The sequence below is a fragment of the Hypomesus nipponensis genome, chromosome 12, assembly GCF_054491055.1.
Source record: "Hypomesus nipponensis isolate SF chromosome 12, ASM5449105v1, whole genome shotgun sequence".
Lineage (NCBI taxonomy): Eukaryota > Metazoa > Chordata > Actinopteri > Osmeriformes > Osmeridae > Hypomesus > Hypomesus nipponensis.
Window position 1 is genome coordinate 7,461,339 of NC_140372.1, and position 16,730 is coordinate 7,478,068.

A 16,730-nucleotide genomic window follows, 5' to 3' on the forward strand; every position below is an offset into this window, starting at 1 on the left:
CTTGGTGAACTTTCATAGTTGTACTCTTGTAAATGTTTGGTTTGAAACAAGCCACCTGCATGCAAAATGTCCTTTTAGTCTAGCAGCCCCCACCTGCAGTTCACAGCTATGATATCATGTATTACCTAATCTTCCTGGGTGAGAGCATTTTCACCAGGGACATGGCCTAAATGCCGATGGTGGACTCGATCTCGGGCAATATTTTGCAGCTTAGAAATCTGACCTGTGGCAGTTCCCTTCAAAGAAGCCTTTGCTGTATGCTTCACTGCACCGAGGACATAAATAAAGTGGTAAAAGTGGTCTGAATAGCTTACGATTGCGGATTGCTTTCTCATACAAACCCTGACGGTGAGAGGTGTGATGATGTATGTTGTGGATACATGGAGGTGCAGTGACTTAATACAGCACAGGGGAGTATGTTTTACAGCGTCCTTGTAAATGTTGCAAACTGATGTTTTCAATTAGAGTGTCTCAGAATGGCGAGGTCTACCCTTGATGCCTAAAATAAGCAGAGCCTGTTATAGCGTGAACCTAGGCTCTACGTCTAAATAACCTATCACCAAGTCAAAACTCAGTTGTTTTTAGGGAATATGCTCTATAAGGATATATAAGGCCATATCAGGGGAGATCACACCACACTCATCACAGCGTGTTTTGCGTCTAAGAGGTCATGAAGGACTGGTTAACATTCCAACTGACAGGTCTCCCTCCCATATCTTCACATGGAGCAATACATCCTCCCTATAGAACATATTTCTACATGCTTGACTCTTCTTGCTTTAGGTTAACTGAGTTATTTAAAGAGTCTGTATTTATGACTGCAGCAGACAATTGTTTCCTGAGGCTAATACTAATTACTCATGTTTACAGTAAAATTAGTCTTGAATTAAGAATGTCACATGGACTCTAGTCTGACATAACTGACTTGAACTTTCCTTTTCACCCCAGGAGACACAGCTGCATAGCTCACAAATAGCTGTTTTTTTGTGTCTCCTTCAATGAAAGTTGCGTGAGAACCACCAGTCTAAATTCCATCTTCCAAACTGTGCTCGGAAACTGAAAATGTAAACCTTTATAGTGAGTATGTAACTCATTGGGATCTAGCGCAGGGCTACTTGAACATAAACTGTGGTCTCATCAACCTTAGCCTGGGCCATCTAGGTGAGGTGAGTATGATACTAAAAGAATCAAAACACCCTTTGAACCCAGACACACCACTGACAAAGTCTCCAGAAACTTAAATTATATATGTGGAATGGTCATAGTTTCCTTGGCTACGCCAGCAAAAACAATTACATTTGTCAATGTACCCACTAGCCAGAGATCTACAGGAGTCTCAGCTTAGCATGTGCACTACATTACTTAATACATAAATATGCCCTGAGATAACGTGGACCTTTTTAAGTCATGACAGCAAGGTTAACATAAACATGACCTGCCCATCACTCCAAATCAGAGTTGAGCACAAACAGACCCACCTACTGCCCACTTCTTAAAGGAAGCGCTTCTGCATCGTAACTTCATCCTCTGTCATTTTGCTGCCTTCCCTGTCAGCTCAGTAATACAATGTCTGCAACTGGGGGTTGGACAGGGCAAGTCTATTTTACACAATTTTCTGACTTCCCTATGACCTCAGTGAGAAGCACGTTCTCCAACAATTAACCTTTGTCATCTGTGGTGCTAGTCCATGGCAACTCACCCTGGTCATTGTTGCCTAGTGTCTTTTGCTCGTGTAACTATTACCATTGTAAATTCCTAGTCTGTGTGAGTTGTTTTCAGGCTGAATTGTTCACACACGTTCACTTGTAGCTCTGGGAAGGCCACTGGAAGTCTCCTACAGTGATGCTGCGTAACAATACAGTGAAGGATTCCTCGGCTGCGGCCTCCTTGGCTTGGCCGGGGCCTGGGCTCCTAAGGGACAGCTCTGGGGCCGTGCTGGAGAGCTGTTCACTCAGTGTTCTCTGGCTGGAATTTGTTCCTTTTTCCCCTGGATTCTAGCAGCTGTTGCCTCCACCCTCCCCTCCTTCCCCTTTGCACACACACACGCACGCACACACACACGCACACACACACACACACACACACACGCACCCACACACCAGAGCAGCTTTGGAGTGAATTCATCACCCTGAGAGTGAGTCTATACAAACAGGAAGTCTTCATCAACAGAGCCTGAGCCAAGACAGATATTAAAGGTGGAGGCTGGAGGAAAAGGAGAACCTTTTTTTTCTCCCTTTGACTGCCTGGCAACGACGGGATGCCAGGCAGCGTTTATCCCTCCTGTTCCCTTATCAGCAGGCCTTGTAAATCTACCTGACAGGTCTTTACAGGTACTGTTAATCCCTCTGATTTAATTCATTTTTGCAACTGGCAGGACGCCCCCTCTTTCCAAAGGGGAGATCAAGCCCTCCTCCCTTTTCTTGTGTCGAAGCGTAGGTACGGAGGCCTGTGTTGTTGTAAAGGCAACCCAAATCCACCGCTCGCTCCCAGATGAGCCGTCAACATGCAACATGATGTTATTGAGATTACACCGGTGGAACATTTGTCATGTTTTTATGCGATAAATACACTGTATTGGATTTCCTAATAACAAAGCAATACACCATGTTTTGTGATAATATTGACTAGTTACCTCATATACACAAGCTTGAAGCCCAAAGTCTTTTTTTTCCCCCTTTTTTTGCCTGTCATGTTCCCAATACTTGACATGTATATTTAACTATTCACAGAGTTGAATGCAAAACATAGACATGAGGTTGAGAGACATGAGAGTTGTTGAAATTGTTGTCTGGTATTTGCATGCACATGCATAATTGATAGAATGACTGTGTTTTATTGTTATACCTTGTAGCTGCTTCCTTCCTATGTGAGAGACAAGATTAGCAGTTTGTTATTCTCCCAGGCGTTCGACCTGCGGGGTTCATCGTGTGACGGTCTCGGCAAAAGGAAAGGCCAGAAGTGGAATCTTGACGGGAATGACAGAGTTTGCATGCCTTTACCAGCCAGTCACATCCTCTTGGACCCCCCCCCCCCTCCCCTAGCCCCGCCCCCCCCCCCCCCCCCCCAAAAAAAAAAAAGTTCAACCATCAGCTTATCATTTCCTCCCCAAGATTAGGACCTGCTTCCTGATGATGGCTTCAGATGTGAGGTGACGCTCTGCTGAAGCGTGGCGAGGTGGGGCGCTTTGGGGCTGGCGCAGGAGGCAGAGGACCCCCGTGTGTCGGCCTGCATTTGGCTAACAACAACCACAACCAAGTCAAGAGAAAAGGTTCCTGATGTAAGCTTGCTTAACGGGAGTTATTTCCCTCGTCCTCGTTCTCTCTCGTTCTCTCTGTCTCTATCTCTCTCTCTCCATCTCTCTCTCTCGCCCTGATGGGATGGCCACTCACTAGTAGGCGCACGGAGATCTGCGAGGGTGTTATCTCTGACCTGCAGCTTTAGCCCCACTGTCTCAGCTGCCAAAACACTCCCCATTCGACATTGTGCTGAGTTCATCAATGCTCCGCGCAGCCGGATCCCGACAGGAAGGAGCAGGACAACCACCGTCACTCTGGCCCTGCGCCTGGGGACCACCCCCGTGACAAGTCCTACCCCCCCCCCCCCCTCGCCTGTGCCTATCACCCTCCGGCAGGTCAGGACCATGGGGTCCCTGTACACACGTCCCCCCCGCACACAGTTGCAGGGGCTCCAGCACGTACAGGCCCTGCCCATGCCCTCTCTCCTGTCCCAACTGTCACTTGACTTTCAGCAAGCAGCTCTCTTTTATCAGAAAACCTGAAGCAGGACTGACAATAGAGAAGAACTGCCAAAGACTGACCCCAGTGTATATTTAGCCATGGCTTGGCAGTCGCCCATCTGAGCTGTCGAGCTGTCAAGAGCTTATAGCGTTGCATGTCCTCTTTTTTGATGATGTTGTGTAGGTTTGAATCAGGCACGTTTTTTGTATTGTTTGTTCTCTTGTATGTTTCTGTATGGTCTGGTGCCATCACAGAAATTAAAACTTCAGGTAGATATGTTTTTGTTCTTTAGCTAGTCAAATTGTATTTGGATTTATCAACCTAAAATATGTCTCCTAATTATAAACCATTTTTAGAGGGAGCACATGAACAGGACTTAGCCAGGTTTTGCAATCTACCTTTAGCAAAGAGGGTCTAATATTTCTCCTATTGATTGGATGTTGAATTCAGTGATCCCTGAATGGGTCAAAAGAGCTCAGAGTTTACCCTCAGACCATAATAAAACTAGCCAAGAGACGTCTTCAATGGGAGGTAACCTCTCAGTTGAGTGAGTCAGAATAGTGCTTGTTATATACAACATGGCTGAGAGGAAAGGAACATCGGCGTTGGCCTACCTTTAGCTGTGCTCGTTGTTTTCTGTCAAACAGATTGAATCGGATGTGTGTGAACATCGCAAAAGTGCATCATGCATGACATCCCCGCTTACCTCCAGCCTCTAACCTTAATACAATCAACAGCGGTGCAGTGGTGCAAATGTTGAGCTTTAGACTTAAGTCTGAACTCACGGGCTTGCCTCCTGCATAGGCTGTCAATAAAAGCATAATACATGAGATGCATTTTTAGCTCTTTGTTCTTTGTGTTGGACTTAGGTTTCCATGATGGCCTAATAGGACCACAAGGTAACAACATTGTCTTTGTCCAGCCTAAGTTGTTATGCTATTCTGTGACAATTAAATCTCTTCACCTTTCTTTTTCTACAGCCAGCGTAAACCTAACACAACAGATGACACAGTAATTCAAGGATCACTTCAGCTGAGTGGTTAGGGCTAGTTAGTGGAGTTTCACCTAATAGGTTTTCAGTCCGAGTGTTTAAATGGTCTTTGCCAGGTTAATGGGATTTACTGTTGAGGTCTGTGCACGACATTAAAGCTGTCCAGACAGTTGCAGTGAGCCCAGAGTCAAGTGTTATTAACCTCTCACCTATTAGCAAGCACGCCTCCAAAGCTAGGTGAACTTGATGCGTTCCGAATGTTTAAACATGCTATTTCATCTCCTTTAATAGTGTAACATTCCCTTTCATGCTAACTCAGTGTGCACCATTGTGTTGGTAATCATAATTTTTTTGTGTGGGTCAGCATCCATAATGATTTCTCTTCTGGCATGGAACTGACCTTGATGTACGGGCATTATAATAGTGGATTAGCAACTGAACCATATTAACAAATGTCAAAGAAGCAGAATTGAGTGGTGTTACCACCTTTGGAGATCCTCTCAGGGAGTTATGAAAGCTCCGCTGAGGCATTTTCACTGAACTGCAAATTTCCAATTATGTTACCATAAACAGATCCAACCAGGAGACGCAAACACACAATGGCACATGTTCAGACAAACAATAACACAAGGTCCTCTTTCTATGCTATTTGGTAACGTATTGGAAGGATGAATTCCGTGAGGAATGGATGCTCGTGGGAGAGAGAAACTCGGAGACGTGTTGTTTGTTTCGTTTGTAGCGGAAATACCGTGGAGGAAATACCGTTTGACACAACAGGCCAAGTGTGTGAGCACGAGTGGGGCTGGTGTCCAGTCAGGATGTAGAGGCATTAGGGCACCTGGCAGGCTTGGCTCAGCTCCCCAGACTGACATGTCAGAACAGGTGCCCAGGTACAGACACAGCCTCTCTACACAGTCTCCCCTGTAAAGACACTGTCTCCCCTGTAAAGACACTGTCTCCCTGTACACACACACATCCCACCCGGTAGCACAGACCAGCCCCCAACAGGTGCAGAAGTTCAAGTTTCAGCACTTTTTTGAGCTGCAAATAGAAAATGCACAGCTTTGGGCTCTGACGTGCTTGCTCGAACAACCAGGGATGTTAATAACCAGCAAGGTACACTAATCTCTGATTGCAACATTTGGTTTACCTTAATCTGGAGGGACAGCTGTATTAAAGCAGGAATTATACTAATCAGTTCAAGGCCCTTGCATATAAAACTTCCCATTAGGCTTAAAGTACAACAGCTTACCGTTCATTCGCTAGGAGCCCTACATCTGGCTCTCAATAAGGCTGTCTCTAATTTGCAAGGTAGAGACTAAGGAGGGGAGGGGACAGGGCAGCAGAGGGGGATGTCAGGATGGGGCAGAAATGACGGTTTTGGGGGGTTGGGTGCAGGAGTAGCACAACTCAAAGTCAGATTTGTATTTTGTATTTTTTTTATGAATTCACCGCAGCACATGTGTTGTCATCCCTTTGTCAGGTTCATTGACTTCCTCTTTCTGTCTCACTCTCTCTTCAACACACACACAGCAGCTATTTACAATGGCCTCTCATCTTTAGACATGAGGACTGTATAAATGTAGTCGACTATGAGAAACAGGAAAATAACAGCTGAGCAGAAAGCTATCCTTTGTTATTCTAAGTCAGAAGGTATGATACACAAGGCCATACAGCTGTAATCCCAATATCTAAGGTCACCTGACAGGAACCCCTCCTGCTATGACCTTATTTGGCAGGTTCAGGTTAGGTCTGCCGCATTGGAGTGTGTGTGTGTGTGTGTGTGTGTGTTAGGGAGAGGGTGGGATGTGGGGGGGTATCAATGTGAACAAGGGGGTTTGGTTGGGAGGTGTGAGTGGGGGGGGGGGGTTGGAGGTTCAGGCCCACTTTTGCCAGACCCAAAGGTTCGGGTTGATTTTTCTGAACCCTGCAAACTATAAATCCGACTGATTACTCTGCACTCTTTTGCTTGACTGAGCCTTTACAATCAGACGTCCCTGTTAACAATAAGCCCCTGATGAATCAAACATCTATGGCATTAGTTTCACCTAGCTGCCTCTTTCCCATGCACCACAGCTCTTTGTCAGACCTTGTTTGATGAGAAAAACTACTGACACTTGGTGCACCTATTGATAAACAATTCTGTAATGAGGGGCCAGAAAAGCCAAATAAGTAGACTGTGGCCGTGGAACAAGCCCTGCTACAAGACTACAGCTACTCTGGAATTGGTGTAGATTTAAAGTTAACTGTTGATTATTTGTATTTTATTTTATAAACATTTGATATGTTTATAAAGATGATAAAGATCACCGTCAATGTGATTGACCAATTCAGTTTAATCTAGACCCTGTTTATATTTGCCAAAATGTTTAAATACTGTTTACTAAAAGTTTCTATTCAGCTAGTTTATCCTAGATCTGTAGTGTTGCTCTGATGTTGTATGCTTCTTTAAATGACACAATGGCTCACCAAATAGTTTCAATGTTAGCTGGTTTAGAGAAGGGGCTATTCAGATTGATTATTCAGAAGTATTTAGCCTGTTTAAAAACATGTCTGTCCCAAAGCATTCCACCTAAAAAACAAGCAGCAGGGAAAACAATAAGCCCTAAGATCCATGGACCATGCCATTGCTGGCAGGAGTTCAAACCCAAATTTACTGTGACACCGTTAGGGGCACAAACACCTATTTGTTAGCATAAAGCTAAGCAAATGCTAGAGAATGAGAAAAAGAAAGAGCTTGAGGGAAAGAAAGAGGGAGAGACAGACAGGATAGGGGTGCACAGACTCAAGCATTGCTTGTTCCCTTTTTAACATTGAGTTTTATTCTGGATACAATGAGGCTGCACAGTAATGCTGAAGAGGAGAGGCTCTCTGAACTTGGCCTCACAGACTCAACATTGTTATTGTTGTCCTTTGGCCAAGGCCAGGTCAGATTCAACTCTAAAAGCCTCCAGTCACAAACCCACAAGCACAATCCCAGCTCAGAACATATCCAACCCATATAGGGGTGGCAAAGCCGTAAGTAAAAAAAAAAATGCAACGTAAAGCAGATGGTTGAACAGCACATGTATTTTTGTCGTTGTTGTGTGGCCCAGAAATGTTTGTTCTAAAAATAAGCATCCTTTTAGACAGCCTATGAACTGCATTTTATGGATATGCATTTGCACTAAACCATGTAAGAGAGGTACACGTGTATTTGGTATGTAGCTGCAGGTTCAGGCATAAACACAAGAAGATTTTCAGTTTCAGACCTCACCCAGATATTTTGATTCAGTTTGTCATTCGTTCACGTTGAAAGGGACGATAAAGTCAGAGTTAATTGTGACTGGCTAGAAGGAAAAGCTTGAATCGATATGGTGACAGCCCATGTGCTCGTCATTTAGCCATTACCTGGGAGACGCAGGCCTCCTGTTGTGCTTGGGTTTTGATCCAGATTTACCAGCGCCTCTCTCCCACTGAACCAGGCTCAGGAAGACACATCGTGCTCTCCCCCTCTCATCTCTCTGTGTGTCCTTAATGTCTGCTTTCATTTCCCCTGTTGAGTTGCTCCGCTCTCTGTTTGACATCGCTGCAGCGGAGGAAAAGACGACATAAAAGACAGGTAAAGGATAAAGAGTGTGTGCGTGGGGGGGCAGTGTGCATAATTGAGTATTATTATGAACTGCTTAAAATGTCATTTTGATTTTTTTTTTCAGAATATATATACATATATATATATATATATATATATATATATATATATATATATATATATATATATATATATATATATATATGTATATATGTATGTCTACTATTCAGAAATACAGAGGAAGGACCTTGAACAGACAGTTGGCATTGGAGCCCATTGGAGCCCATTTGTAGTGTTATTATAAGCTCCACTCCACCTGCCCAAATCCTAATTCCTCCTGGTTTTATTTTCAGAGCATGCAATTAATCAATCAGATTTTTCTGGGATTAGTAGATTCTGTCTAATACTCCTTCCACTCTTTTCCACTTACAAGGGCATTACAGGGATTTAGATCAGGGATATGTTTACTGTATGCTGAAAACAAAATCTGGTACAGTAGGAGGCCCTGGATGAAGGGATGAAGGGTTCATGTGGAAAAGACCTGTCTGACATCTATCTTTGTCTGAGCCTCTTTACATTACACCCAGTTTTATACCATGGAAAACCTTATTGAATTCCACACATTGCATTTGGACATTTTTTTTATTATGTTTTCCTGTTAACCCAAAACAGTTTGCCTTGATGTAGGGACCCATGTGGAACTGGAATATTAGAAAATTATAGGTTACTGAAAGAAACAAAATGGGTTTACTGTAAGTGTGCTTGCTAGAATCAATTCAGTCAAATACTTTTGTTATGTCACCTTGGGACAAACAGTTTGTGAGAGATGTTATGTTTACATACCCAAAGGAATGGTTGTGGTTGTGGCTGGAATCTGTAGTACACAAAGTAACATGGACAGGGGCTGAATGCACCAGTACTTTACACTTCACTCTGTGTTTATTGTCCCACTAAGTTTACACATACACACACACAGACATATACACAGTTGAAAAGGCAAGATAAATAAAATAGGGCAACAAAAGGGTGGTGGGGAAAAGGTGGGGGGGGGGTATATTAAATGGGTGGTACAATAGAAATGATACAGGGCAACAGATGACTGGTATTATCCTATCAACCTGCTGTTAGCTTAAACCACCTCCCGTCCTCTCTTTCACTGGAGAGGAGGTTGCCCAGAGTCCAACGCCTTCCCTGGTCATAAAACAACTCCACACTGACAGGCAGTGTGGGGGCTGAAGGTGTAAAATAGAAACTTGGACCATGAGAAGCCACTATGAGTAGGGGAGTTACCTCCACAGAAGGTTTCTCTTTACTCTCTGCCTGCAAATCAGCATTTTCACTGGACAATAGGCTCAGCAGTGGCCCCATGATTGCTTCTTTTCAAATGGTAATGGGCATCCTAGCTCCTCTGCCAGGTTTTTCTTAGTAGAGGACAAATTACAGTTTACAAGGAATAGAGAAATAAAAAAAATCTGAGCTGAATATCTTTTTTTTTTTTCTTCTTTTTTTTATTCCACAAACTGACATGTAAATTACCCTTTAAGTGCTCCACTCTAGGGCTCTGATCATCTCCTAATTGTCGCAGTCAATTGTGGCCAACAGTCTCTTCAATCCCAGGCGCTTTGACAACAAGCACAGGGATCAAAGATGAATCAACTCCCTTCAATCTGTTTAGGGCACTGCCAAAAAGACTGGGACGAGAGGTGAGGATGAAAGGGCAGTTCTTTGCAGGAAAATATTGAGTGGAAATTATCACAATGGTCATTTGTTCTTATGTGTATGGCCACATATCACACTGACTAACCTAACCCCTGAATAGTTGTGATGTCTTATCCAATTTACAAAAGAGGACTGTTCATCCACTGTTATGTGACATCAGGCTCACCTTGTAGACGTGTATGTTTTTGATATGGTGAATACACAAATACACTGACATTTATTCCAGCAAGCAACTAGTGGTGGAGAGCTACAGGATGGTGCTCTATTCTGGTTCCCTTACACAATGGTAATGTTATCTGTCAAAGTGACCCACCTCTCAATGAATTCTTTGAATAAAGCTCTGCTGGTAGCTGTTAGATATCAAACCTGATAACAGTGATGCCACATTTCCATTAAATAAACAGTGTCCGGTGGCTGAGGGAAATTGCATGTCATTTTCTGCTGTGTTATTACAGACTCATCAAATTTAGTTCATTGGAGTTTTCTTTATGACATACTACCCTGACCAGAACCAGGTTACTGTAATTGAGCTTATATTATGGAAATTGGAGAGAGAGAGAGACAGAGAGAGAGAGAGAGAGAGAGAGAGAGAGAGAGAGAGAGAGAGAGAGAGAGAGAGAGAAAGAGAGAGAGACTGTTTGAGGGTGGACTGTAAGTTATTCATTATATTTTTTGTGTCCTCTGAGAACATAACATCATATGTGGAAGCAGACATTACAAGACTGATATGCAAATGTGTGTAGAAATTAGAGATACAACAATTATTCAAATGTTTGATTAATAATTCATCATAGCCACCATCAATTATTAATTTCAGACTACTGTAAGTCATCTTTTGAGGGTGAAAGTAAAAAAAAAAAAAATGGATCTTACCTTTGTGAAAGGCATCTGACAGTGAGAAATATGTTGTGAAATATTAAATATGAATATATTGTTTATTCTGTTGTATACATGGTATGCTTCCAGAACTCTATGGAGAAAAACTGCTGGTTTTTCTGAGTGCCAGATCGCCTGGCCCAATCTGTTACTTTCAGGCCACCAGGGACCTGACCTCTTTCCACAGCAAAAATAAATAAATAAATATCAAATGCAGAGCATATAATATGTCTCTTATTTGAGGGACTCAAATAAATAAGTGATAATTTGCAGAGCCTCAGCCTGTTGAAATCCAACAAGAGCAACTAAAAAAATCAATAACTTTTTGATGTAAGCATTTGTTGCTCAGAAATCAGTTTCAGTGCAGTTATGTGTCCTCTCTCTCCTCAGTTTTCGTACATACTGAGAAACATCTGAAGAAATGCACTGGCAAATGAGTGTTCTTCGCCTGTAAGGCTCACAGCAAATGTAAACTAGATTCATTTTACATGTTCGAGAGTTCTTGAGATCACACACTTTCCGTCGCCTCTGTTCTTTAATTGTCTGTTGATCTCTCAAGTTCCTTACTCTGTGTGCAGAATGGGAGTGTATGTGAAGGGATCTGTATCTGTTTCATGGGAATATCACTGTCACAAAGAAAGTCCCACTGAGAGATGGACAGACTGATCTGTTCTGGTATGAGAAAAGATACAAACAAACTATCATGAAAAGATGTGATCTCAGAATCTGTGTTTGTTTCACACTTTTACTAAAAGCTGAACAGGCTACATGTCAGTGCACAATACATATGACTGCAGTAAGCATCTATCGTGTTCTATGATTTGAACTGTCATTTAAAATGATGGGTTTGTTGCTGCATCTAAAACACAACACACTGTCAAAGTCTTGTGTTAGGGGTCAAAATAAATCCAGAGACCTCTGCAGTACAATGTGGCCTGAACAAAAGCAGTTCTGGGATGTTCTCATGACAGGAAGTGACTTGGTCCTCTCCCCCGGCTCTCTTATTTAGTTTGAGGATTCCAGTGGACTGGTTCCCACCACCTGTGCATTTTAAGTTGTAGTGCAGATGTAAGATTTCCAGGGACCAAGCTCATGTTCGAAGTTTCCCAGTCACATGGAGACGTTCTGAAACGTGATATTTGTCTGGCCACGGGACTATTGCATGCATTTGTTTGCTAATTTCTAACCCTTAAACAGGCCTGATTCGGGTCAGTAATTGTTCAACGCAAGGATGACCTTTTGCAAACAGTATTTTATTCATGAAGTTCTCCTTTGTAATTTTTACCGTCAACAACATAATAACTGTTGCATGTTAATATGAAATATGACATATTTCCAATAATATTTTGTCTTGTATAAGAATATATTTTCTTTCTTCCTATTATTATATCACAATACTGGCACATACAATGGAAAATACATATTAACATTGCTGTACAGTTTTATTCAGCATCAAAATACTACTTTTAGGTCACACCCTCTTAAATATCATCCGACCTGTCAATGCTCAAGTCATTTTTCACAGGAACACAGAGAGATGTTTGCCACCGCATAAATTGTCTTTAAATGACACATTTATAGAATACTATCCCAAAAAGAACTATGACCATGTTGTTGTTTTTTCTCAATTGAATTAACAGATTAATTAACCTCAAGGTCCCCCTATAGGTCGGCTAAAAACTGTAATCCCTTTTCACGCTATATATGTATGTATAAAATATTCAAGCGGAAAGCGAGGGATGTCACTTGAGGGGGTTGGGGTGAAGAAGAGGTGGGAGGGATGACGGTTGAGGAGGAGGGGGCAATTTGGGAAGTCAAACCTTATACGCGGTTTTCCAACATTTAATAAATAATTAGTAGGTTGTAAAGCAATTTGCATATTCAACATACTGCAGCCGGAACCGTGACAACCAATGCATCATTCTCTGAATTCTTGTCAACAAACAATACAGTTGAATCAAGTGCTACAGAAACTAAGGTATTTTAAAAATAAGTCTACTTACCAAATGCATCAAATTGCGCACCTGACAGATGCAGATTCATTACCTGCAACTGCACAGCTGTTTAAAATAAAAGAGGAACTCCAATCTCTACATCATAGGAATATGACAGGTTAGATATCACTCTGTGATGCACTGATATAAAAACAGTAACGATAATAGTGAAGTATACCTGTCTGATAAAAATAAAAAAAACAGTAATACTTTTTAATAATGATAACAACAAATTTCTAAAACATACCGGATAAACTAACAGTTTTGGAACCTTTAAAATGCCAGATGTGGACACTCACTGTTTCCGAGTTCAGCGGAATCTGATTGGCCTTGGACAAAGGCATCAAACGGTCCAGCCCCTAGATTGATGATTTAATTATTCGTACTGTTGATAACTGCGTAAGATAAGACAGAAATAATACTTTATTTACATAAGCAATCACAGCTTCTTAAAGGTGGAGCCACTACACCCAGAGACACGAGCATATCTTGAAACACTGTGAATAGGTTGTATTGCAAATATTAACTGGATCAATAACCAAGTCATGTCATAACAAGAGAAACATAAATCTATTAACATCGATACACGTACAGGGACTGACAGTGTAGGCTACATATTAAACTTGTCATTTTTGGAATACGCGCATTTCGATCCTTAAGAAGACCGCTTGTCTTCCACCTGACTTTCACAAGTGGACTAAAAGGCTACCTTGCTCACCTTTCACTGAACAGTAAAGGTGTACGATACCAAGAGTAACATAGACTAATCTCACTTCCCTTATCGAACTCAGTGAGGGACACCGAACACTTGCAACAGTAAGGGGGAGTACGCCCCTCTAATGCTAGTTATTATGATATTGAAGGGGGGCGCACGACCGGTGATGAGAGAAAAGCATATAAAACACAAGTCTTTATACATCACTATATTAGACATCTTTAAAATGTTGCATAATATAAATTAAGACTTTACAAAACAATGAGTTTCCCCTCTCCCTTGGTATAGGGATCTGTGGGTCGGTAAATTAAGACCGCTTGTTATTTCGGTATAAAAATAAAATAAAAAAATAAAATCCTTACAGTTGTGGTGATGATTGTGGTTAAGCCTTCCAACTTTCTTCAAATATCATTCTCTCTTCGGCTGCACGGTAGTCCGACATAGTTCATTTCACTCAGATCAAAGAGAGAGGGAGAGAGGACAGAGATAAAGAAGAAAAAAAACTTAGAACGTTTCCCAGAAGATGCTCACGTTTGGTGCTCCTCAATTATCCCCTCCCGTGAAGATAGGTGGCGTGTGTTTCAGGGTTTCTCCTCTGTGTTGTAGAAAAGAAAAAGAAAAAATGTCATTAGAAGAGGCGTAACACGTCAGTCCGTCCCCAGGTTTGTTTCCTGGAGTGGCTGAAAGAGATCAGTTCTAACCTGCCCAGCAGGAATAACGGTCCTTCCTCCAACTATTTCTAAGGCTTATTATCATTGCAAGGATCCACATTTCTCCAAATTGTTACTGCTGCATTCTCATTGCATTCAACTGAACCTACCGACAAGATAGCACAATATAAAATAAGGTATGTAATTTTTCTTTACCTTCACTGTTTAATGACCTAAATTTTACAAGACAGTAGGTAGTTTATCATGTTGAATACCTCAACCCATAGAGTGTCTCACACCATGTCGTATGCCTTAAACTTTGCTTACCTGCACAGGTGGATGAGGTGCGCGTTACTCCGTGGTAAAGAGTAACTAGCCTTTGCCTCCTCTTTAACAGCAAAACAAGAAGCGTTTATTGTCGTTCGCAAACCGTTAGGTCGTTAAGAAAAATAATTAGGGATATTTCTACCTCGTACTCAACCATTCTCTCTCTTTTTCCCTCTCTCTCTCCCTCCCTCTCTAACCAACTCGTTGTTAGCGTGTTTCAGTTGGCAACCAATATAGCGTGCTAAAAGAGTTATCTAACTAAACCGCCTTTCTTAACACAATATCTATCAAAATAATGTTCTCAAACTACTAATATGTGGCTACATTTGTTTTTGACTATAGTAATGTATTTAATTGTATTTTGTTGACAAACAGTTTTAATGTTTTAGTCGTTTTTTGCGTTTAGTGTTTATTTGTTAATAATTAGTGGAGGCAACATTACACCTCTTTCCAGAAATAAGGGCAGGCTATAGCCACTCTAAATTATACTATTGTTTTCATATCAATGCAATGACGGAAAAGAGCAACGAATGGCTTTTAGGTTAGGAATATTTAGATACATTTTGCATTTTTAATTGATGTAAATCTGCATTACGTAACCCCACACAAGTCTTTATATAATTGCATAGAGTTAGACTAAGACTTAATATGTAGGTTACTTTGGGAAAAAAGTGCTTCTTAATTTAGGCATTATTGTTTCTATTGTCATACCTTGCAACTCATAATAAGGTAAACACAGACATGCTCGTGACGCTCTGATCGAGTGCTGTATAGCATTTGAATGTGAAACTTGACATTTGAGAAAAAGCTTCACGTTGTTAACCTAACCATTTCATTTTGCCTGTAACAAATGTAGAAACTCTCAATGAGCTTAGTCTGCTAAAGTTAACTCGCCTCAAACAGTGTAGAGGATGACAGTTTCCAAAAGGATAGGATAGTTATGTTTTTATCACGGCAGGACATCACATGGTGAGCAGCAAAAAAAGTACAAACAAATAGTTTTACATTTGATATGCAACACTTGATTAGAACCTTCTAGTAGTCAGGAAGCTATTATGATTAATATTGAAGGTGTAATTCCCTGTGTCCTCCTCTGCCTTCTTTACCGTCGTCTGTGTTCCTTTCACTAACGCTGCATCCCATGTCATTTGCTTTTCAGATCAGAAGAATACATTTGCTTATCGCTCAGTTTTTCATTTATTTTCTTTACATATTGTAGGCCTATATAGCACAAATGTCCAAGGTTCCTTTTTTGTTTCATCTAGCGTCTGATTTTCAAATAGGATTTCCCTGTATCCACATTGTTGCTGTGTGTTTGGTTGTTAGATATTGAGCCTGCGTGCTGCTGATTCAAGGAGTCGAGTCCATGCGAGCTGCCATCTGATCCACTCTTATCAATGAAGCAGGAGATCATGGCGGATGGCCCCAGGTGTAAGAGGCGAAAACAAGCCAACCCAAGAAGGAAAAACGGTAAGAAAAGACAAATTGTCATTACTAAATATGTGTTTTACTCAAAAGCTTTAATATTGTGACGATAGGTCAGTGTGTTGGTCTGGACAGACTGAGGAAACGCGAAATGCGCTTTCTCCTCCCGTCTCATAGGAGATAAAGGGCTCTAACTGGGATAGAATGCGTAATGTGAACATATTGTACACAGGCGGATCAACCTCTGTGAAATCAGAATACATACTTAATTGCCGACTCCGTTATATCACTATGATATGTTTAACGGAACTTGTAAGAAGTTCTGAGTAGTTTGTGCCTCAACAAAATGACTGAGCTGGAATGGGAAGAATGTCAGAAAGTTTCTCGATAACGGTTCTGTCGCGCCAGCTTATTTCCCATAGGTTCAAAACCGTTATGATGAGGAGCGGATTTATGTGGGCTACTGTAGAAATAGCCTACATGTTTTTGCAGGTGTTTTTAAGTATTTTACATTTAAGCGTATGTTACTCGGATCTGTCTCGTAATCTAGAATTGTTCAGAGATTTGCTTTTAATTAATCAAAAAAAAAGTACGATATTGGGCAATTACAAAATGTTTTGTCAGCGTATGCACATATTTTGTGTTCTTTCATTCTGTGGAAAGCAGAATAATGATCTGCTTTGAAAGTGTCCCACTACGTTGGTGACTGTGCAAACGGGTGCATG

General features: G+C 41.5%; 1 protein-coding gene and 1 long non-coding RNA gene across 4 annotated transcripts in view; one reads left to right on the forward strand and one right to left on the reverse strand.

The window, feature by feature from the left end:
- Window positions 1-14,178, reverse strand: part of LOC146260859 (uncharacterized) — a 28,867-nt gene extending 14,689 nt beyond the window's left edge. The window contains exons 1-5 of the long non-coding RNA XR_014724751.1: window positions 13,966-14,178; window positions 13,188-13,283; window positions 12,898-12,954; window positions 9,143-9,173; window positions 8,119-8,296 (exon numbers count right to left, since the gene is read on the reverse strand). This is a non-coding gene — a long non-coding RNA (uncharacterized LOC146260859). The remainder of the gene's footprint in view (window positions 1-8,118; window positions 8,297-9,142; window positions 9,174-12,897; window positions 12,955-13,187; window positions 13,284-13,965) is intronic.
- A 135-nt stretch (window positions 14,179-14,313) lies between these two features.
- The window catches only part of zeb2b (zinc finger E-box binding homeobox 2b), a 64,245-nt gene continuing 61,828 nt past the window's right edge, over window positions 14,314-16,730 (forward strand). For 2 of the 3 annotated variants that reach the window (XM_084667907.1, XM_084667909.1), the window contains exons 1-2: window positions 14,314-14,450; window positions 15,907-16,050. In XM_084667907.1, coding sequence (XP_084524033.1) covers window positions 15,978-16,050 — 73 coding nt within the window. In that variant the 5' untranslated portion in view covers window positions 14,314-14,450; window positions 15,907-15,977. Of the gene's footprint in view, window positions 14,451-15,623; window positions 16,051-16,730 lie in introns of those variants that run through there. The other variant, XM_084667908.1, reaches the window with a different exon arrangement.